This window comes from Cherax quadricarinatus, chromosome 56, assembly GCF_038502225.1.
Source record: "Cherax quadricarinatus isolate ZL_2023a chromosome 56, ASM3850222v1, whole genome shotgun sequence".
Lineage (NCBI taxonomy): Eukaryota > Metazoa > Arthropoda > Malacostraca > Decapoda > Parastacidae > Cherax > Cherax quadricarinatus.
The window spans coordinates 20,995,403-21,018,231 of NC_091347.1; the positions used below are offsets into that span (position 1 = coordinate 20,995,403).

Consider the following 22,829-nt stretch of genomic DNA (forward strand, 5'->3'; position numbering starts at 1 on the left):
CCGTGCCCTACATCAGGATCCAACCCTCCTACTCTCCAGAGAGGAGACTCCACCCCTCCTACTCTCCAGAAAAGAGAATCCAATCGCCCTGCTGCACCGGGAAGGAGGATCCTACCTTCCTGCTGCCCTAGGAAGGAGGATTCAACCGTCTTGCTGCACCAGGAAGGAGGATTCAACCCTTCTGCTGCACTAGGAAGGAGCATCCAACCCTTCTTCTGCACCAGGAAGAAGGATCCAACCCTCCTGCTGCAACATGAAGGAGGACCCAGCCCTCCTGCTGCACCAGGAAGGATGATCCAACCCTCTTGATGCACCAGGAAGGAAGTTCCAACCCTCCTGCTGCACGAGGAAGAAGGATCCAAACCTCCTGCGGCACCAGGAAGGAGGATCCAAACCTCCTGCGGCACCAGGAAGGAGGATCCAAACCTCCTGCGGCACCAGGAAAGAGAATCCAACCATCTGCATGCCACTTAAAGGGACTGCAGATGAGACGTGAGCTAGGGATCATAAGATTGTTACCAGGCACAGCATATCTGAGATCATTCCTGGTACAGTACTAGTCAGGTATACGGACCCACAACTGCAGTGGTATAACTCTCACATACTGACCTGGAAGGTACCTGAGTGCTAGAGATAGGTTAGGTGACCTGGTAAGCTTACTTCACCCTCTCAGCTCACTAAACCAATGCAATAAATGATAAAGTGACACGACTCTCCCTTGCTTAATTGAAGCTGTGGATGGAGGTCACTGTTTGTGATGACTCTCAGGTCACTGTGTTGACTCCCAGGTCACTGTGTTGACCCCCAGGTCACTGTGTCGACTCACAGGTTACTGTTTGTGTTGCCTCACAGGTTACTGTTTGTGTTGCCTCACAGGTCACTGTGTTGCCTCACAGGTCACTGTTTGTGTTGCCTCACAGGTCACTGTGTCGCCTCACAGGTCACTGTGTTGCCTCACAGGTCACTGTGTGTTGCCTCACAGGTCACTGTGTCGCCTCACAAGTCACTGTTTGTGTTACCTCACAGGTCACTGCGTTGACTCGCAGGTCACTGTGTTGACTCGCAGGCCACAGCTTGTGTTGTCATGCACTGTGCTTGTTGCTGGTTATATATTATGTTTTTCTCTTGCTTACTGCGTGTATGACGGAAGGGAAGGCACGTAGGGTTGGCCAAAGTACACACATAATTACCTTATGTAACTGAAAGGTGGAGTAATGGGAGTGTATGAATTATATGAGAATAATCCTGTTGAGTATACCAGGTGAAGTGTATGGTAGAGTTATTACTGAAAGAATTAAGAGTAAGAATGAGAGCTGGATCGCAGATGAACAAGGAGGATTTAGCAAGGGTAGGGGGTGTGTAGAGCAAGTGTTTACACTGAAATATATTGGTGAACAGCGTTTAGATAAGCGTAAAGAGGATTTTGTGGGATTTATGGATTTGGAAGAGGCGTATGATAGGATTCTCAGTAGTAGTACCAGTTACCAGTAACCAGTGTGCTAGTTCACGATGTACCAGGTGTTGCACACCCTGGTATGGATCGTTCAGTAAAACAAGCCAGATTGAAATACTTTTGGCCTCGTATGGCAACTGATATTTCTGAGTATGTTAAGAAATGTAGTGTCTGCATGCAACATAAAGGAAATGCTAATGGCCCTAATCCAATCTAAGTGTATCCAACTACTAGCGAACCGTGGGAAAGAGTTGCGCTAGATTTGTTAACTAATTTCCAATGTTCCCTCCAAGGCAACAAACATCTGTGTGTTATGGTAGACCATTTCACCAGATATTGTGAGTTAGTTCCTATTGCAGATAAGGCTGCCGAGACAGTAGCTAAAGCGTTTAAAGAACGCATTATCTGCAGGCATACCACCCCTAAGTCCCTAGTAACAGATAATAGAGGTGAATTCTGTAATGAGATTCTTGAAAATTTGTGCACCTTGTACAAGATCTCTAAATCCACCATTGTTCCTCATCATCCTGCCAGCAATGGGTTAGCGGAACGAACCAATAAGAAAGTACTTGATGTCTTGAGAGCCACTATCAATCCCAACAGTGAAACTTGGGATGAAGTTATACCTGATGTGCAGTGTGCTATAAATTCTGCTTACAATGTTTCTATAGGTGACACTCCACATTATGCATTGTACGGTGTAGATAAACGTTTGCCTTATGAGTTGTTATATTCTAATCCGAAACCAAATTACAACCCTGATGATTTCATAGCAACTCGTACCAGCTTAGCTCAAAGTGTTTTTAGAAGAATCCGTGAAACACTTCATAAATCAACAGCAGAATTTACAAGAGTCGCAAACACTCGAGTAAAGCCATCCAAAATCAAAGTAGGTTCGAGAGTTATGCTGATTAACTTTAACAAAACGTCTGCAATGCCAAAGCTTGATCAAAAGTTTGTTGGTCCTTATCGAGTAGTTGAACATATCACTGGTAATAAGTATAAGGTTAGAGAAATTAGTACTGGTCAGTATAAAGAATCGCATTTAGATCATATGAAGTTAGTATGTGATGATAATGATGTTCCAATCCAGACTAATGTGACAGACTCTGACAATCCTCCTGATCCTGTACTCTCTACCTCTGTCGTTATTCCCTACGTACACGACAGGTATTGAGAAATCCTCAAGTATCATTTGTAACTTCCAATTCAGATTTGCCTCAAATACAGCATGAGTTAGCCAGTGCAACAGAGTTTGATCCTCCCAGAGATGACACCCATTCTGCATATATCAATCTTACCCTAGCAGAGTTGGGGTTAAATGTAAATAACCTGTATAGATGAATAATTACAGTATCAACTTATCAGTATTCAAGATTTTTTTTGTGTGTGTTCACGTTCTCTCCGAATTCTGAGAGTTAACAGTCTAGATTTGAGTGCACCGAATCTGCCTTTCTGTTAAACACTTCTTTCTTTGTATATATTCCTTCCTCAGAATCCGTAGATCACATGAATACAGATCGATCGATCATATTTTTTTTTTATCACTTCTATTGTGTAATCCCAACGTTGAGTTTCATTCGATGAGTTGTGCTATATTATACCTTGTATTGCATTACAGTTTCATTACAGTTTCAGTTACGTAAGCTTCCATTCCAATGTTCTACTTATGTATGTTATAATGTTCAATTGTTGTGTACTTTGACATTGTATAGAATCAGCCCAAGCCGTATACCTGCCATCTCTAGTTTGTATTAGTTGTATGTCGGGACGACATACGTTAGCGTCGCCGAGCTCTCAGTAGTAGTAACCAGTTACCAGTAACCAGTGTACCAGTAGATGACTCACTACCAACCGTCTCTGCGTAAATCACTGCCTGTATTCATATTGTGCTGACCACAGCAGTATTCAAACACCCCCCTCACATATGGGTACTGGGGTTAGTTAGTTATACGAGAGTGAGCAAGGAGGCAGGTCACGGCTGTTTGGCTCTTCCATACTTACCGTTATAATTATACGTACTTCCAGCCTACGTGAGTATTACTTTACCCTATCCACGTGTTCGAACCCCCACATGATAGGATAGGTAGGGAAGCAATGTGGCAGATGTTGCAATTGTGTGGAATAGGAGGTAGGTTACGAGGATAGTGAGGCTCAGGTTAGAGTATGTAGGAGAGAGGGAGATAATTTCCCAGTAAAAGTAGGTCTTAGACAAAGATGTGTGATGTCACCATGGTTGTTCAGTATATTTATAGATGGGGTTGGAGAAGATGTAAAGATTGGGGTATATACCGTACCTTTGATATACCTTTGATGAGTTCCGTGAGGCTTTCCACTCCCGAAGCCCGGCCATTGGCCAGGCTCGTCTGGTGCTAGCCTGGTCATCCAGGCTTTTGCTGCTGGTGGCCCGGTGCCCCACATATCCATCACAGCCTGGTTGATCTGGCACCTGGTGAAGATGCTTGTCCAGTTTGCTCTTGAAGACTTCTCCACTTGTTTCAGCAGTGTTTCTGATATCTTCTAGTAAGATGTTGAATAATCTGGCACCACGAATGTTGATACAGTGTTCTCTTGTTATGCCCACTGCGCCCTTGCTTCTCACTGGATTTACCCTACACTTCCTCCCATATCTCTTGCTCCAGTGTGCGGATTTGCCACCAAACACTCGAGCCTTGTCAGGAAGAGCTGTGTCATTTAATAAATCTGACACAAAATTGCAATTGTCACAGTTGCTGTTTGTTGACACAGTGGTGACGGAAGCTTGAAGCTTTACCTTCACGTGACACAGTGGTGACGGAAGCTTGAAGCTTTACCTTCACGTGACACAGTGGTGACGGAAGCTTGAAGCTTTACCTTCACGTGACACAGTGGTGACGGAAGCTTGAAGCTTTACCTTCACGTGACACAGTGGTGACGGAAGCTTGAAGCTTTACCTTCACGTGACACAGTGGTGACGGAAGCTTGAAGCTTTACCTTCACGTGACACAGTGGTGACGGAAGCTTGAAGCTTTACCTTCACGTGACACAGTGGTGACGGAAGCTTGAAGCTTTACCTTCACGTGACACAGTGGTGACGGAAGCTTGAAGCTTTACCTTCACGTGACACAGTGGTGACGGAAGCTTGAAGCTTTACCTTCACGTGACACAGTGGTGACGGAAGCTTGAAGCTTTACCTTCACGTGACACAGTGGTGACGGAAGCTTGAAGCTTTACCTTCACGTGACACAGTGGTGACGGAAGCTTGAAGCTTTACCTTCACGTGACACAGTGGTGACGGAAGCTTGAAGCTTTACCTTCACGTGACACAGTGGTGACGGAAGCTTGAAGCTTTACCTTCACGTGACACAGTGGTGACGGAAGCTTGAAGCTTTACCTTCACGTGACACAGTGGTGACGGAAGCTTGAAGCTTTACCTTCACGTGACACAGTGGTGACGGAAGCTTGAAGCTTTACCTTCACGTGACACAGTGGTGACGGAAGCTTGAAGCTTTACCTTCACGTGACACAGTGGTGACGGAAGCTTGAAGCTTTACCTTCACGTGACACAGTGGTGACGGAAGCTTGAAGCTTTACCTTCACGTGACACAGTGGTGACGGAAGCTTGAAGCTTTACCTTCACGTGACACAGTGGTGACGGAAGCTTGAAGCTTTACCTTCACGTGACACAGTGGTGACGGAAGCTTGAAGCTTTACCTTCACGTGACACAGTGGTGACGGAAGCTTGAAGCTTTACCTTCACGTGACACAGTGGTGACGGAAGCTTGAAGCTTTACCTTCACGTGACACAGTGGTGACGGAAGCTTGAAGCTTTACCTTCACGTGACACAGTGGTGACGGAAGCTTGAAGCTTTACCTTCACGTGACACAGTGGTGACGGAAGCTTGAAGCTTTACCTTCACGTGACACAGTGGTGACGGAAGCTTGAAGCTTTACCTTCACGTGACACAGTGGTGACGGAAGCTTGAAGCATTACCTTCACGTGACACAGTGGTGACGGAAGCTTGAAGCATTACCTTCACGTGACACAGTGGTGACGGAAGCTTGAAGCATTACCTTCACGTGACACAGTGGTGACGGAAGCTTGAAGCATTACCTTCACGTGACACAGTGGTGACGGAAGCTTGAAGCATTACCTTCAAGTGACACAGTGGTGAAGCTTGAAGCTTTACCTTCACGTGACACAGTGGTGACGGAAGCTTGAAGCTTTACCTTCACGTGACACAGTGGTGACGGAAGCTTGAAGCATTACCTTCACGTGACACAGTGGTGACGGAAGCTTGAAGCATTACCTTCACGTGACACAGTAGTGACGGAAGCTTGAAAGCTTTACCTTCACGTGAATGAAGCTGAGAGATGAAAGAAGGAGATCACATTTAAACCCCAGCAACCCTACAGCAGCCTGGTTGACTGAGAACTGAGAGGCGGAGCCCAGGAGTTGCAGTCCAACAAAACGGCTAGCACACAGAGATGGCCCATCACCCATCTGTGATGAAGAGTTACCTCCTCCTTCCCTCCCTCCCATCCTCCTTACACCAAGACACTGTGTGTATGCTGGAGCAGCCGCCGTGGTGGTGGTGGTCCAGGAGGTAGGTAGGTACGGAGGTAGGCAGGGAGGTAGGTACAGGTGTGTATATCACCTGCCTCAGGTGCCGTGTACCTCCAGTTAGCGAACGACAGCAGCAGCGCAAGGTTGCTGCCTCGTTCAGTGTCTATCTCAATCACTGGTCTCCCTCGTCCACTCAATCCTCCTCTTCCAGTCTTTACCCCAACCATCCTTCCCAGTACACCAGAAGGAGGGGACCATCCTCTGTCTATCCCTCTCTATCTCTCTGTCCCCTCAATTCAGTGACCTGAAAAGAGAAATTGAAATAGAGTGTTGTTTAACAGTGATTTTGAGTTGATAGTTGGGCAAGATGCCAGAGAGGGTCAATCCTAACAAGGCCGAGAGTCAGATGACCCTCGCTAGTGCCAGGAGTATGACAGACGAAAAGTAAGTGTATACTTAATTCATTATTGTATATGTTGTAGCAGGGTCATACATCAATTGTTGTATGTTGTATGTGTTGTAGGAGGGTCATACATCACTTGTTGTATGTTGTATATGTTGTAGGAGGGTCATACATCACTTGTTGTATGTGTTGTAGGAGAGTCATATATCACTTGTTGTATGTTGTATATGTCGTAGGAGGGTCATACATCACTTGTTATATATTGTAGGAGGGTCATACATCACTTGTTGTATGTTGTATATGTTGTAGGAGGATCATATATCACTTGTTGTATGTTGTATATGTTGTAGGAGGGTCATACATCACTTGTTGTATGTTGTATATGTTGTAGGAGGGTCATACATCACTTGTTGTATGTTGTATATGTTGTAGGAGGGTCATATATCACTTGTAAGTTGTATGTGTTGTAGATCAGATCACTGTTGTAGGTGAGGTCACCGTTGCAGGTCGGGTCGCTGTTGCAGGTCAGGTCACTGTTGTAGGTGAGGTCGCTATTGCAGGTCGGGTCACTGTTGAAGGTCAGGTCACTGTTGTAGGTGAGGCCACTGTTGCAGGTCGGGTCACTGTTGAAGGTCAGGTCACTGTTGTAGGTGAGGTCACTTGCAGGTCGGGTCACTTGTAATTCAGGTCATTGTCGTAGGTCAGGTCACTTTTATATGTCACGTCGTTAATGCAGGTCAGGTCACTGTTGCAGGTGCGGTCACTGTTGCAGGTCGGGTCACTGTTGTAATTCAAGCCGTTGTCGTAGGTCAGGTCACTTGTAAGTCAGATCACTGTTGCACATCAATTAAATCCACTATAATATCACCTCAGGTCATTTAAATCACCCGTGACGTTAATCCCAGGTATTTAAATCCCCTGAGTGTATAACTCTACCCTCTCATGGTTGGACCATAGTTTGAAGGTAGGGACCTGTCTCCTTCGATCACTTTAGTGTATATATATATATATATATATATATATATATATATATATATATATATATATATATATATATATATATATATATATATATATATATATATATATATATATACTATTGGGAGAGAGAGAGATCATTTGTAAAAGCTCTACACAGAGCCAGACATGACGTAATAAAGCTCTACAACAGAGGTCACTCTTCAGAAAACACATAGAGGTTAGTATTACATGGCAGTCACTCGACAATTCAGCTTTAATAACGTTAATTAAGGACTAAATCATAGAAATTTTTGAACCTGCTGAGCACCTTGGTTAATATCCAATTAAATTAAGCACACTGGAGGGTGTTCTAATGTGCTCGGTTACGGTGGGAGGGAGAGAGAGGCAGGAGAGAAGACAGGGAGCGGAGACGAGAAGGGGTAGATAGACAGTTAATTTTGTGAATATGTTGGTTGTAATGTTCACTCCATGATCCTTCATAGACGTTCTTCACTGTTATTGTTGTGTACAGGATGTGTATGTGTGTATGTGTGTATGTGTGTGTGTGTATGTGTGTGTGTGTGTATGTGTGTGTGTGTGTATGTGTGTATGTGTGTGTGTGTATGTGTGTGTGTGTGTATGTGTGTATGTGTGTGTGTGTGTGTGTGTGTGTGTGTGTGTGTGTGTGTGTGTGTGTGTGTGTGTGTGTGTGTGTGTGTGTGTGTGTGTGTGTGTGTGTGTGTGTATGTACGCACGTGTGCGTACATACATATTTGCGTGGTTCTTACGCGATATTATAATAAGGCTGTTGTTGTTGTTGTTGTTGTTGTTGTTGTTGTTGTTGTTGTTGTTGTTGTTGTTGTTGTTGTTGTTGTTGTTGTTGTTGTTGTTGTTGTTGTTGAGGCTGTCACTATTGTTTGCGTCATCAGTGTTGTTGTTTGCGTCATCAGTGTTGTTGTTTGCGTCATCAGTGTTGTTGTTTGCGTCATCAGTGTTGTTGTTTGCGTCATCAGTGTTGTTGTTTGCGTCATCAGTGTTGTTGTTTGCGTCATCAGTGTTGTTGTTTGCGTCATCAGTGTTGTTGTTTGCGTCATCAGTGTTGTTGTTTACGTCATCAGTGTTGTTGTTTGCGTCATCAGTGTTGTTGTTTGCGTCATCAGTGTTGTTTGCGTCATCAGTGTTGTTGTTTGCGTCATCAGTGTTGTTGTTTGCGTCATCAGTGTTGTTGTTTGCGTCATCAGTGTTGTTTGCGTCATCAGTGTTGTTGTTTGCGTCATCAGTGTTGTTGTTTGCGTCATCAGTGTTGTTGTTTGCGTCATCAGTGTTGTTGTTTGCGTCATCAGTGTTGTTGTTTGCGTCATCAGTGTTGTTTGCGTCATCAGTGTTGTTGTTTGCGTCATCAGTGTTGTTGTTTGCGTCATCAGTGTTGTTGTTTGCGTCATCAGTGTTGTTGTTTGCGTCATCAGTGTTGTTTGCGTCATCAGTGTTGTTGTTTGCGTCATCAGTGTTGTTGTTTGCGTCATCAGTGTTGTTGTTTGCGTCATCAGTGTTGTTGTTTGCGTCATCAGTGTTGTTGTTTGCGTCATCAGTGTTGTTGTTTGCGTCATCAGTGTTGTTTGCGTCATCAGTGTTGTTTGCGTCATCAGTGTTGTTGTTTGCGTCATCAGTGTTGTTGTTTGCGTCATCAGTGTTGTTGTTTGCGTCATCAGTGTTGTTGTTTGCGTCATCAGTGTTGTTTGCGTCATCAGTGTTGTTGTTTGCGTCATCAGTGTTGTTGTTTGCGTCATCAGTGTTGTTGTTTGCGTCATCAGTGTTGTTGTTTGCGTCATCAGTGTTGTTGTTTGCGTCATCAGTGTTGTTGTTTGCGTCATCAGTGTTGTTTGCGTCATCAGTGTTGTTTGCGTCATCAGTGTTGTTTGCGTCATCAGTGTTGTTTGCGTCATCAGTGTTGTTGTTTGCGTCATCTCCCTGATCGCTCTTAGTGACGTTGTTGTTGTTGTTGTTGTTGTTGTTGTTGTTGTTGTTGTTGTTGTTGTTCCGGTTTAAGCAAAAATGTTCCCACTTTAAGGACATAAGAAAGCAGGAGCACTGCAGCAGGCCTACTGGCCCATGCTAGGCAGGTCCAGGTTACCTGCTAGCCCATGCTAGGCAGGTCCAAGTCTCCTACTGGCCCATGCTAGGCTGGTCCAAGTCACCTACTGGCCCATGCTAGGCAGGTCCAAGTCTCCTACTGGCCCATGCTAGGTAGGTCCAAGTCACCTACTGGTCCATGCTAGGCAGTTCCAAGTCACCTACTGGCCCATGCTAGGCTGGTGCAAGTCACCTACTGGCCCATGCTAGGCTGGTGCAAGTCACCTACTGGCCCATGCTAGGCAGTTCCAAGTCACCTACTGGCCCATGCTAGGCTGGTGCAAGTCACCTACTGGCCCATGCTAGGCTGGTGCAAGTCACCTACTGGCCCATGCTAGGCTGGTCCAAGTCACCTACTGGCTCAAGCCAGTCATATCCAACTCAAACTTTCTCATGTATTTGTCTAAGCTATTTTAAAGCTACACAAGGTTTTAGCTTCAATAACGCTACTCGGGAGTTTGTTCCACTCATCCACAACTCTATTATCAAACCAGTGCTTTACAATATTCTTTCTAAATCTAAATTTTTCCAACTTGAAACTATTGCTGCGAGTCCTGTCTTAGTTAGATATTTTTATCGCGTTATTTTCTGCCCTTTTATTTATTATTGCTTTCCATTTATACACCTCAATCGTATCCTCTCTAATTCTACGCCTTTCTAGAAAGTGCAGATTCAGGGCCTCAGTCTATCATCATAGGGAAGATTTCTGATACATGGGATCAACTTTGTCATCCTCCTTTGTACGTTTTCCAGAGCATTTATATCCATTCCAAGAAGTAAGGAATGGCACCAAGCCCAGGAGCTTGACACCAACTGCTAATAAAATGGTGACCAACAGAAAATTCGGTGTGCTGGATAAACTAGAGTTGGAAGGTCGTGATATTGTTCCACAGAAAACTCCAGAAACAAACAACAGAATACGGTGACCAGAACTGTGTAGCATAATCTAAATGAGACCAAACCAAGGATATATAGAGTTGAAGAACAACCTGAGAACTTCTGTTATACTTCTTGATATGAAGCCAAGGATTCTATTGCTTTATTGTGAACACTTATGCACTGTTGTCTTGGTTTTAGATTACTGCTAACCAGAGCTCCCAAATCTTTTTCGGAATCAGTGATATTAAGATCTACATTATTTACTTTGTAAGTGTCATGGTTATTTTTCTTTCCAACACTAAAAACCTTGTATTTGTCGATGTTAAACTGCATCTGTCACTTCTCCGACCACTACATCAGTCTATTCAGGTCTTCCGGGAGTCCTGTTGCGTCCTCGTCAGAATAAATTCAACTGCACTATTTTGGTATCGACGGGAAACTTGTGTCGCTATTTATACCCTCATCTACGTCGTTTACATAAATTATAAACAACAAAGGGGCAAAAACTGACCCCTGTGGAACACCAGTTGTGACACTTCCCCGCTCTGATTTGTTCCTGTTTATGTAAACTCTATCCTGCCTAACTGTTAGCCACGCCTTTATCCAGGAAAAAATTTCTCCTATTCCATGTGCCTTAATTTTCTTCAATAGTCTCCAACGTGGAACTCTATCAAAAGTCTCACTGAAGTTCATATACAAACTATCATATTCATTACAATGATCTACCTCCTCAAGTACCGTAGTGAAAAAAAAGGTTAGTAAATTCATAAGGCAAGAACGTCCCTTTGTAAGACCGTGTTTAGATTCATTAATCAGTTTATGTCTCTCAAGGTGACTTAGAATAGCCTCGGCAATTACCGATTCCATCAACTGTCCCACAATGGAGGTTAGGCTTATTGGTCTATAGTTCGAAGCTAAGGCCCTGTCTCCCTGTCTCCATTTTCCATTTACCATTTATCTGGCAGTATGACTGTTTGTAGTGATATGTTGAATAGACTAGCCAAAGGTTTGCTAAGTTCCTCTTTACATTCCTTTAAAAACCTTGCAAACAGTTCATCAAGGCCTGGGGATTTGTTAGGTTTTAATTTATCTATTTGTCTGAGAGCCATGTCTAACACCACAAATTCAGTCATCTCTAAGATACATAACCATTCCACCACCCTTCCTGCTGACCCTGTCAGTGTGGAATAGTTTAATAGCCTTGTATGTGGCATTCAGAAGTCATTTCTCTCTCAGGCTGAACCAGGTCTCGGTTACAACAATAATATCTGCCTTTCCTGCGCATACGATGAATCATAGCTAATATATCTTGTTTCTTCGACTCCTGTTGTTAGTATCGTAAATCTCAAGAGAGCTAGTTAGCTCCTCTGTCTTTTAATATGTTATTTTTCCCCTATAATCTATCTTGTCTATAATTACTAACACATTTGCTTTGCTTTCTACAACACAACTGCCATCATAGATTTGTTAAGTTATACCATGAATTAAGATCCTGGACTTCATCTTACGAAACAGACAAAGAAAATGTGATAATAATTATGGACAAGGTAGATTATAGTGGGAAAATGAACATGTTATTAGAAGACGGAGGAACTTAGGCGCCTCTAAGGGAGCTAGTCACTAGCTGCCCTCTGCTCTCTCTTCTTTAAAAAAACACACACCACGGGTGGGGATAGAACCCGCGGTCAGTCATAAAACTGCAGACCGACGTGTTAGCCACTGGACCAGCTGGCTACAATAAGGTTCATCCAACTAGGTATATTTGTACACCATAGGAAGGTTAGCATAGGCCACCACAAATGCAAGTTTTTACAGACGAATTTCCAGCTAGCGTGGCTGTGTCGAACTCTAGCTCAAGTCCCCTCAAAGCTGTCATGAATCTTTTCTCTCTGTGTTACAGTATATGTTTAAAGTTCACAAACGAATATGTGTGTGTGTGTGTGAGAGAGAGAGAGAGAGGAGAGAGAGAGAGAGAGAGAGAGAGAGAGAGAGAGAGAGAGAGAGAGAGAGAGAGAGAGAAATTGATGTGTTGTTGAGAGGTAATTAAGTTGGTTAGTGAGCGAGGCAGGGAGAGTGGTAGAGTGGCAGGGAGAGTGGCAGGGAGAGTGGCAAGGAGAGTGGCAGGGAGAGTGGCAAGGAGAGTGGCAGGGAGAGTGGTAGAGTGGCAGGGAGAGTGGCAGGGAGAGTGGTAGAGTGGCAGGGAGAGTGGCAGGGAGAGTGGTAGAGTGGCAGGGAGAGTGGCAGGGAGAGTGGTAGAGTGGCAGGGAGAGTGGCAGGGAGAGTGGTAGAGTGGCAGGGAGAGTGGCAGGGAGAGTGGCAGGGAGAGTGGTAGGGAGAGTGGCAGGGAGAGTGGCAGGGAGAGTGGCAGGGAGAGTGGTAGAGTGGCAGGGAGAGGTAGAGTGGTAGAGTGGCAGGGAGAGTGGCAGGGAGGTAGAGTGGCAGGGAGAGTGGCAGGGAGAGTGGTAGAGTGGCAGGGAGAGTGGCAGGGAGAGTGGTAGAGTGGCAGGGAGAGTGGCAGGGAGAGTGGTAGAGTGGCAGGGAGAGTGGCAGGGAGAGTGGCAGGGAGAGTGGTAGGGAGAGTGGCAGGGAGAGTGGCAGGGAGAGTGGCAGGGAGAGTGGCAGGGAGAGTGGCAGGGAGAGTGGCAGGGAGAGTGGCAGGGAGAGTGGTAGAGTGGCAGGGAGAGTGGCAGGGAGAGTGGCAGGGAGAGTGGCAGGGAGAGTGGCAGGGAGAGTGGTAGAGTGGCAGGGAGAGTGGTAGGGAGAGTGGCAGGGAGAGTGGCAGGGAGAGTGGCAGGGAGAGTGGTAGAGTGGCAGGGAGAGTGGCAGGGAGAGTGGTAGAGTGGCAGGGAGAGAGGAAGGGAGAGTGGCAGGGAGAGTGGTAGAGTGGCAGGGAGGGTGGCAGGTAGAGTGGCAGGGAGAGTGGCAGGGAGAGTGGCAGGGAGAGTAGCAAGGAGAGTGGCAAGGAGAGTGGCAGGGAGGGTGGCAGGGAGAGTGGCAGGGAGAAGGGCAGGGACAGTGGCAGGGACAGTGGCAGAGAGGGTGGCAAGGAGGATGGCAGGGAGAATGGCAGGGAGAGTGGCAGGGAGAGTGGCAGAGAGGGTGGCAGGGAGGATGGCAGGGAGAGTAGTAGAGTGGCAGGGAGAATGGCAGGGAGAGTGGCAGGGAGAGTGGCAGAGAGGGTGGCAGGGAGGATGGCAGGGAGAGTGGTAGAGTGGCAGGGAGAATGGCAGGGAGAGTGGCAGGGAGAGTGGCAGAGAGGGTGGCAGGGAGAGTGGCAAGGTGTGAAGTGTATGTGTGTGTGTACTCACCTATTTGTGGTTGCAGGGGTCGAGTTAAATCTCCTGGAGCCCGCCTCTTCACTGGTCACTACTGTGTGTGTGTGTGTCTGTCACTAGTAATAAGCAGGAAGTACACACACACACACACACCACTCAAGACTTACCAATATCTCGTCATTACAAAACCTGAAGTGATGTCAGTCACTCTGGCAGAGAGAGTGTGTGTGTGGTTGCTAGTCTTCCTGCCCCGGGGGTCGAGGCACCGCACGCACACGCCACAATTAACTCCAACACACGTTTTCTGTATCGTAAAAAAATGGGATACGTGATCATTTTACGCCTATAAAACAACCATGACACTAACTACCCACAATGCCACGATACACAGACACAGAGTTGCTACACCGTACAGTTTTTTTCAATCTTCTTGCTGATAAAGTTGTGCCTAAGATCCCAACAATTATTCTATAGCTTTGATGCCTCTCTTAGAGGAACTTTCCAGACGCAAGACCCTGTAATACATGTAGAGTGTAACATATACAGTGCATGTATCAGTACATAAACACTGTGTATCAAAACATACACACTGTATCAAAACATACACACTGTATCAAAACATACACACTGTATCAAAACATATATACTGTATCAAAACATACATACTATGTATCAACACATACAGTAGGTATCGAGTAGAGGGTACTGGAAAGTCTTGACTTTCAACCCTTGTCATTATCAACCTTAAATTTGACCTCTTCAACTCAATTACCTGTGACAGGTTCGTTGTCTCTCAAAGATCTGCTCGAATTACTCGAAGTTCTGAATATTTAACCCACCTAAACCCATAATTTACAGCCACACATCTTGTATCACTACATACAAGGTACCTGGCAACACTGGCAGGGTGGGTTACTTAATGAGGTTAAAAGTCTATCTACTACACGAGGGTCATTAAGTCTGCAGCACGTCTTTTGTACACCACCAGTCAAGAATACTTATACCATAGTACCTGCAGCATTAAAATTAAACTCTCAGCGTATATACACTGACAGATACACACCTTACAATGTACATTATCGTGTGTACAACGCTCCTTGTACTTCCCTGATGTCTTCCCATTTGTTGTCAATGTCTCTCACTTTCCCACGTCTAATATACTGTAAAAATTATTCTTGTGCTGTCTATTATACCTATTCTTCAAGCTGTGTATATGTTGTCGCTTCACACTTGCTCAGCCACCTCCAACTTGCACAAGTTTGACATTTTCCTGACATGACTTTGGTTGAGTAGTATCATGAATGTACCATTGTTCCAAAGTCATGAGTGTTCCCTGGCTAGCCCCTGGCCAGTCATTCTAGTATCTTGTACGTTGATGTCATGTCTCCCCTGCAGCCATCTCTTAGCCGGTCAGATTTAGGTTACTTTAACTGGTCCGTTTAAGCTGTCTAGTTGCAGTACCGATATAGTTTAAAGACTGAAGACTGTGTCAGCATTATAGCGTTTGTATACAGACTGTCTCAGCATGATACAGTGTTTATATACAGACTGTCTCAGCATGAGTGTTGATATACAGACTGTCTCAGCATGATACAGTGTTTACATACAGACTGTCTCAGCATGATAGTGTTTACATACAGACTGTCTCAGCATGATAGTGTTTATATACAGACTGTCTCAGCATGATACAGTGTTTACATACAGACTGTCTCAGCATGATAGTGTTTATATACAGTATATAAGCCGTAGACGTGGCTTATATACTGTAGTGAGGTGAGGTGAAGCAGGATGAGGTGGGGTCATAGTGGTACCATCCACTAGTCGAAGTAGGTCTTCGTCCAAAGGTTGAACAAGTGTTGAAGAATACTTTGTAACAAGATCCCATGATTTACAAACACTGTCATGCTGAGACAGTCTGCTTACAAACACTGTATCATGCTGAGACTGTCTCAGCATGATAGTGTTTATATACAGACTGTCTCAGCATGATACAGTGTTTGTAAGCAGACTGTCTCAGCATGACAGTGTTTGTAAATCATGGGATCTTGTTACAAAGTATTCTTCAACACTTGTTCAACCTTTGGACGAAGACCTACTTCGACTAGTGGATGGTACCACTATGACCCCACCTCATCCTGCTTCACCTCACCTCACTACAGTATATAAGCCACGTCTACGGCCCTGTGCTTTACATTCTACAAGATTGATGGACTAAACACATCGACTCCACTCTGAGGGACTGATTACCTCAAACTCCTCCTCTCCTTACGCCTTTCTACTTTGTATTGGACTGATGAAGTCACTGTGTGGCGAAACGTTTCCTGAATAAAGATTCCCATATGTTGCATAAGTGTCTCAATCTTCACTTTGTAAGCAGACTGTCTCAGCATGACAGTGTTTGTATACAGACTGTCTCAGCATGACAGTGTTTGTATACAGACTGTCTCAGCATGACAGTGTTTGTATGCAGACTGTCTCAGCATGATAGTGTTTGTATACAGACTGTCTCAGCATGACAGTGTTTGTATACAGACTGTCTCAGCATGACAGTGTTTGTATACAGACTGTCTCAGCATGACAGTGTTTGTATACAGACTGTCTCAGCATGACAGTGTTTGTATACAGACTGTCTCAGCATGACAGTGTTTGTATACAGACTGTCTCAGCATGATAGTGTTTATATACAGACTGTCTCAGCATGATAGTGTTTGTAAACAGACTGTCTCAGCATGATAGTGTTTGTGAACAGACTGTCTCAGCATGACAGTGTTTGTATACAGACTGTCTCAGCATGACAGTGTTTGTATACAGACTGTCTCAGCATGACAGTGTTTGTATGCAGACAGCGTCTCAGTTACATACTAGGCTGTAGCAGAACTGTATAATCTTGACTACACACTCTAAACTCTACATCCACTCTGCCACACACTTCACAAGCGTTACATCAATTTTCGGATATATTATTATTGTTATTATCATGGGGAGCGCTAAACCCATAGGGATTATATAGCACCTGTGTATGGGAGGGGGGGTGGAAGGCATTTAGTCTCAATTCAGGGAACTGGATCACAGATCTAATTCCCTGGATCAAGAGCCCCTCACCAGCGTCAAGGGACCTTCCTTGAGGGGTATCTCAGATATAATTAACAATCATCTTCAGACGGATTGAAGACAAGAAATATACAGAAAGTACAGAAAGTAATATAAGGAGAGCACCAGTGCTCCACCACACACACCATTTCAATAAATATTTCTTTACTAGGGTACCAGTCTGGTCATCAACAACCACTGCAACACCGCTAATCACCATTCTTTACACACACAACTAACGTCAAACCAACACTAAACCATTTTCCTGCTCAGGATTTCTTTTTCTTGGTCGCTGAGAGTGGTCGTCCCGTCTCCCAGTACGGTTTTCTGTACTGCTCCAGTTCCTTGACGATAGTTCCCTCGGGGAAGTTGAATCTCACTTGTTTCTTGTCCCGAGGTTCCTTCCGGAGGCGCTGCAGTATGCTTGTAACAGATATTTGGGGTTGCTGTGATACCACTTTGATTTTTGCAGCCTCGGCGCTCAAGTCCTCCTTGAGTACCCCTCTTGGTCTTAATAATTCAACACGCAGGTGTAGATACTTCCGTCCCTTGCTTCCCACGCCGGCCCCGTCGTTCTTCATGGCCAAGTCGCGAAAATATTCATTTTTATACTTAACAAATGCGTAACCAGCATTGCCCTGTGGTCCAGCGGGCATGACCAACTCGGTCATGCCGCCGGCCTTGGAGAACCGACGTACAATCTCGTGACGCGAGCACGTGTACGGTATGTTCTGTACGAACAAGCCGTACTCCTCCTCCTGCGTTGTGGTGGGTTATAGGCAGGTCTCTGGGTCAGAGACCTGATCGGGAGACCTGTAGGTTTCTCCACCAGACCTGTCGCCGGAGGGAGGTGAGACCTAGCTGGCAGAAAAGACATAGTTCTTGTGGTAGGGACGCATGGCTTGACGTAGCTTCCTTCTGCAGGTCATGACTCTTTTGTGTACCGGGTAATCGTAGTTATCGGGACGGTAGATGTTGTTCCTGTCTCCCAGACGATTCAACATTGTGTCCCGGGACTGTGGACGGCGGTCCTCCAGTCTGCTGTGAACCCCTAGCTTGTGGGGCAGTGGACCTGCATTAGGGATGTCCCTACACACAGCTTGCACTTCCTAACTATGCCAGTTTAGCACCTCATCCTCGGTACCGGCACTAGTAATGCCTCTTCTGGCATCCAATAACTAGTCCCGCAAATCACGCCGGTGGTCTTGCAGATGCGCGACAACCCTTAAGTTACCGTTGTGATGAGAGTCGTCAACGCGATACACCTCACGACGACGGGGTGTCGAACTGCGCTACCAGGAGTAGGGTGAGCATGATTCTCTCAGCTCACTACGACGATCATTTACACTCCTATACACTCTGTGATATTCCTCAGAGAACCTCACTTCTCCACTTCTCTTATTATTCAGGTAAGACATGACTTATTGGTATCGGATACTTGTCAACTAAACCTCACAAAGGTTTTACTTACTAGGGACAAGTTCACTTACCATTATACTGCAATATCAAGTTGTCTTGCGAAATATAGGTAAGTTCACCGAGATTACCCGTATATTAGTGAATGTTATGTAATATAATTAGGCAGGAACTTAGTGAAGAACGTAATATGTAGAATAGTGCTAAGTTATATTATAAGTTAGTGAGGTAGTTACTTCGTTGTATGCGAGTGTAGACATGTGGATGGTGTTGCGTAGAATAGTGATGATAAATACAGTGTAGGTAGTGAGAGCTGGTGTATAGTCTAGGTGTTATATAATGATGGACAGTGACACCTTCCTAACACGGGTTACCTATTTAACTGTCAGTATAACAAGGTACTTATTTAACTGCCAGGACAACAAGGTACCTATTTAACTGCTGGGACAACACGGCACCTGTTTAACTGCCAGAACGAAAAGGTACCTATTTAACTGCAGGACAACAAAATACCTATTTAAATGCCAGGACAACAAGGTACCTATTTTGTTGCCAGGACAATAAGGTGCCTATTTAACTGCCAGGACAACAAGATACTTATGCAACTGCCAGGACAACAAGGTGCCTATTTAACTGCCAGGACAACAAGGTACCTATTTAACTGCCAGGACAACAAAATAATTATTTAACTGCCAGGACAACACGGCGCCTAATTAACTGCCAGGACAACAAGGTACCTATTTAACTGCCAGGACAAGATAATTAGTTAACTGCCAGGACAACACGGCGCCTAGTTAACTGCCAGGACAACAAGGTACCTATTTAACTGCCAGGACAACACGGTACTTTAACTGTCAGGACAAGGTACAAGGTACCTATTTAACTCCCCTATGAATCTCCCAGGAGTTAAGCCCGTGCCCCTCCGAGTGTAGAGTTGTGCTTGGTGTCATATTGCGAGAAGTATTCTGGCGATGACACAGTTAGAGAAAGCTGTTAGGCAAGTCTTCACTTGGAAAACATCAGATGGGACCGATCATTATGGACAACCAGTTATTCGGGAGGAGCGGTGACTCGAACCCCAGGCACACGTCTTAGTAGTGTAGTGGTAGTGATAACAGTGGTAGTAGTGATGATAGTGGTAGTAGTGTTGATAGTGGTAGTAGTGATGATAGTGGTAGTAGTGATGATAGTGGTAGTAGTGATGATAGTGGTAGTAGTGATGATAGTGGTAGTAGTGATGATAGTGGTAGTAGTGATGACAGTGGTAGTAGTGATGACAGTGGTAGTAGTGATGATAGTGGTAGTAGTGATGACAGTGGTAGTAGTGATGATAGTGGTAGTAGTGATGATAGTGGTAGTAGTGATGACAGTGGTAGTAGTGATGATAGTGGTAGTAGTGATGACAGTGGTAGTAGTGATGATAGTGGTAGTAGTGATGATAGTGGTAGTAGTGATGACAGTGGTAGTAGTGATGATAGTGGTAGTAGTGATGATAGTGGTAGTAGTGATGACAGTGGTAGTAGTGATGATAGTGGTAGTAGTGATGACAGTGGTAGTAGTGATGATAGTGGTAGTAGTGATGATAGTGGTAGTAGTGATGATAGTGGTAGTAGTGATGATAGTGGTAGTAGTGATGATAGTGGAAGTATTGTTGATAGTGGTAGTAGTGTTGATAGTGGTAGTAGTGTTGATAGTGGTAGTAGTGTTGATAGTGGTAGTAGTGTTGATAGTGGTAGTAGTGTTGATAGTGGTAGTGATAATAGTGGTAGTAGTGTTGATAGTGGTAGTAGTGATGATAGTGGTAGTGATGATAGTGGTAGTAGTGTTGATAGTGGTAGTAGTGATGATAGTGGTAGTAGTGTTGATAGTGGTAGTAGTGTTGATAGTGGTAGTAGTGTTGATAGTGGTAGTAGTGTTGATAGTGGTAGTAGTGTTGATAGTGGTACTAGTGATGACATTGGTAGTAGTGTTGATAGTGGTAGTAGTGTTGATAGTGGTAGTGATAATAGTGGTAGTAGTGTTGATAGTGGTAGTAGTGATAATAGTGGTAGTAGTATTGATAGTGATAGTGTTGATAGTGATATTAGTGATGATAGTGGTAGTAGTGATGATAGTGGTAGTAGTGTTGATAGTGGTAGTAGTGTTGATAGTGGTAGTAGTGTTGATAGTGGTAGTAGTGTTGATAGTGGTAGTAGTGTTGATAGTGGTAGTAGTGATGACAGTGGTAGTAGTGTTGATAGTGGTAGTAGTGTTGATAGTGGTAGTAGTGATGATAGTGGTAGTAGTGATGATAGTGGTAGTAGTGTTGATAGTGATAGTGTTGATAGTGATATTAGTGATGATAGTGGTAGTAGTGATGATAGTGGTAGTAGTGATGACAGTGGTAGTAGTGATGATAGTGGTAGTAGTGATGATAGTGATAGTGATGATAGTGGTAGTATTGATGATAGTGGTGGTAGTGTTGATAGTGGTAGTGATGATAGTGGTAGTAGTGATGATAGTGGTAGTAGTGATGATAGTGGTAGTAGTGATGATAGTGGTGGTAGAGTTGATAGTGGTAGTGATGATAGTGGTAGTAGTGATGATAGTGGTAGTAGTGATGACAGTGGTAGTAGTGTTGATAGTGGTAGTAGTGATGATAGTGGTAGTAGTGTTGATAGTGGTAGTGATGATAGTGGTAGTGATGATAATGGTAGTAGTGATTACAGTGGTAGTAGTGTTGATAGTGGTAGTAGTGATAGTAGTGATGATAGTGGTAGTAGTGATGATAGTGGTGGTAGTGTTGATAGTGGTAGTGATGATAGTGGTAATAGTGATGATAGTGGTAGTAATGTTGATAGTGGTAGTAGTGATGATAGTGGTAGTAGTGATGATAGTGTTAGTAGTGTTGATAGTGGTAGTAGTGATGATAATGGTAGTAGTGATGATAGTGGTAGTAGTGTTGATAGTGGTAGTGATGATAGTGGTAGTAGTGATGATAGTGGTAGTTGTGATGATAGTGGTAGTAGTGATGATAGTGGTAGTGATGATAGTGGTAGTAGTGTTGATAGTGGTAGTGATGATAGTGGTAGTAGTGATGATAATGGTAGTAGTGATGATAGTGGTAGTAGTGTTGATAGTAGTAGTGATGATAGTGGTAGTAGTGATGATAGTGGTAGTTGTGATGATAGTGGTAGTAGTGATGATAGTGGTAGTGATGATAGTGGTAGTAGTGTTGATAGTGGTAGTGATGATAGTGGTAGTAGTGATGATAGTGGTAGTTGTGATGATAGTGGTAGTGATGATAGTGGTAGTAGTGTTGATAGTGGTAGTGATGATAGTGGTAGTAGTGATGATAGTAGTAGTTGTGATGATAGTGGTAGTAGTGATGATAGTGGTAGTGATGATAGTGGTAGTAGTGTTGATAGTGGTAGTGATGATAGTGGTAGTAGTGATGATAGTGGTAGTTGTGATGATAGTGGTAGTAGTGATGATAGTGGTAGCAGTGATGATAGTAGTAGTAGTGTTGATAGTGGTAGTAGTGTTGATAATGGTAGTAGTGATGATAGTGGTAGTAGTGATGATAGTGGTAGTTGTGATGATAGTGGTAATTGTGATGATAGTGGTAGTAGTGATGATAGTGGTAGTTGTGATGATAGTGGTAGTTGTGATGATAGTGGTAGTTGTGATGATAGTGGTAGTAGTGATGATAGTGGTAGTTGTGATGATAGTGGTAGTTGTGATGATAGTGGTAGTAGTGATGATAGTGGTGGTGGTGATGCTAGTGGTAGTAGTGTTGATAGTGGTAGTAGTGTTGATAGTGGTAGTAGTGATGATAGTGGTAGTAGTGATGATAGTGGTAGTAGTGATGATAGTGGTAGTGTTGATAGTGATATTAGTGATGATAGTGGTAGTAGTGATGATAGTGGTAGTTGTGATGATAGTGGTAGTAGTGATGATAGTGGTAGTAGTGATGATAGTGGTGGTGGTGATGCTAGTGGTAGTAGTGTTGATAGTGGTAGTAGTGTTGATAGTGGTAGTAGTGATGATAGTGGTAGTAGTGATGATAGTGGTAGTAGTGTTGATAGTGGTAGTAGTGCTGATAGTGGTAGTAGTGTTGACAGTGGTAGTAGTGTTGACAGTGGTAGTAGTGATGACAGTGGTAGTAGTGTTGACAGTGGTAGTAGTGATGACAGTGGTAGTAGTGTTGACAGTGGTAGTAGTGCTGACAGTGGTAGTAGTGATGACAGTGGTAGTAGTGTTGACAGTGGTAGTAGTGATGACAGTGGTAGTAGTGTTGACAGTTGTAGTAGTGTTGACAGTGGTAGTAGTGTTGACAGTGGTAGTAGTGTTGACAGTGGTAGTAGTGATGACAGTGGTAGTAGTGTTGACAGTGGTAGTTGTGTTGACAGTGGTAGTAGTGATGACAGTGGTAGTAGTGTTGACAGTGGTAGTAGTGTTGACAGTGGTAGTAGTGTTGACAGTGGTAGTAGTGATGACAGTGGTAATAGTGTTGACAGTGGTAGTAGTGATGACAGTGGTAGTAGTGTTGACAGTGGTAGTAGTGTTGATAGTGGTAGTAGTGATGATAGTGGTAGTAGTGTTGACAATGTTAGTAGTGTTGACAGTGGTAGTAGTGATGACAGTGGTAGTAGTGATGACAGTGGTAGTAGTGTTGACAGTGGTAGTAGTGCTGAC

The 22,829-nt window shown here is 44.2% G+C and overlaps 1 protein-coding gene across 3 annotated transcripts in view; it reads left to right on the top strand.

Moving 5' to 3' along the window:
• Nep2 (Neprilysin 2) overlaps positions 1-22,829 on the top strand; it is a 211,415-nt gene that overhangs the window by 63,199 nt on the left and 125,387 nt on the right. Inside the window, exon 1 of one of the 3 annotated variants that reach the window (XM_053794145.2) lies at positions 6,098-6,443. The exons of the other annotated variants lie outside the window; for them this stretch is intronic. Within the exon in view, the coding sequence (XP_053650120.2) occupies positions 6,367-6,443 (77 nt within the window). The 5' untranslated portion in view covers positions 6,098-6,366. Of the gene's footprint in view, positions 1-6,097; positions 6,444-22,829 lie in introns of those variants that run through there. 3 annotated transcript variants of the gene reach the window in all.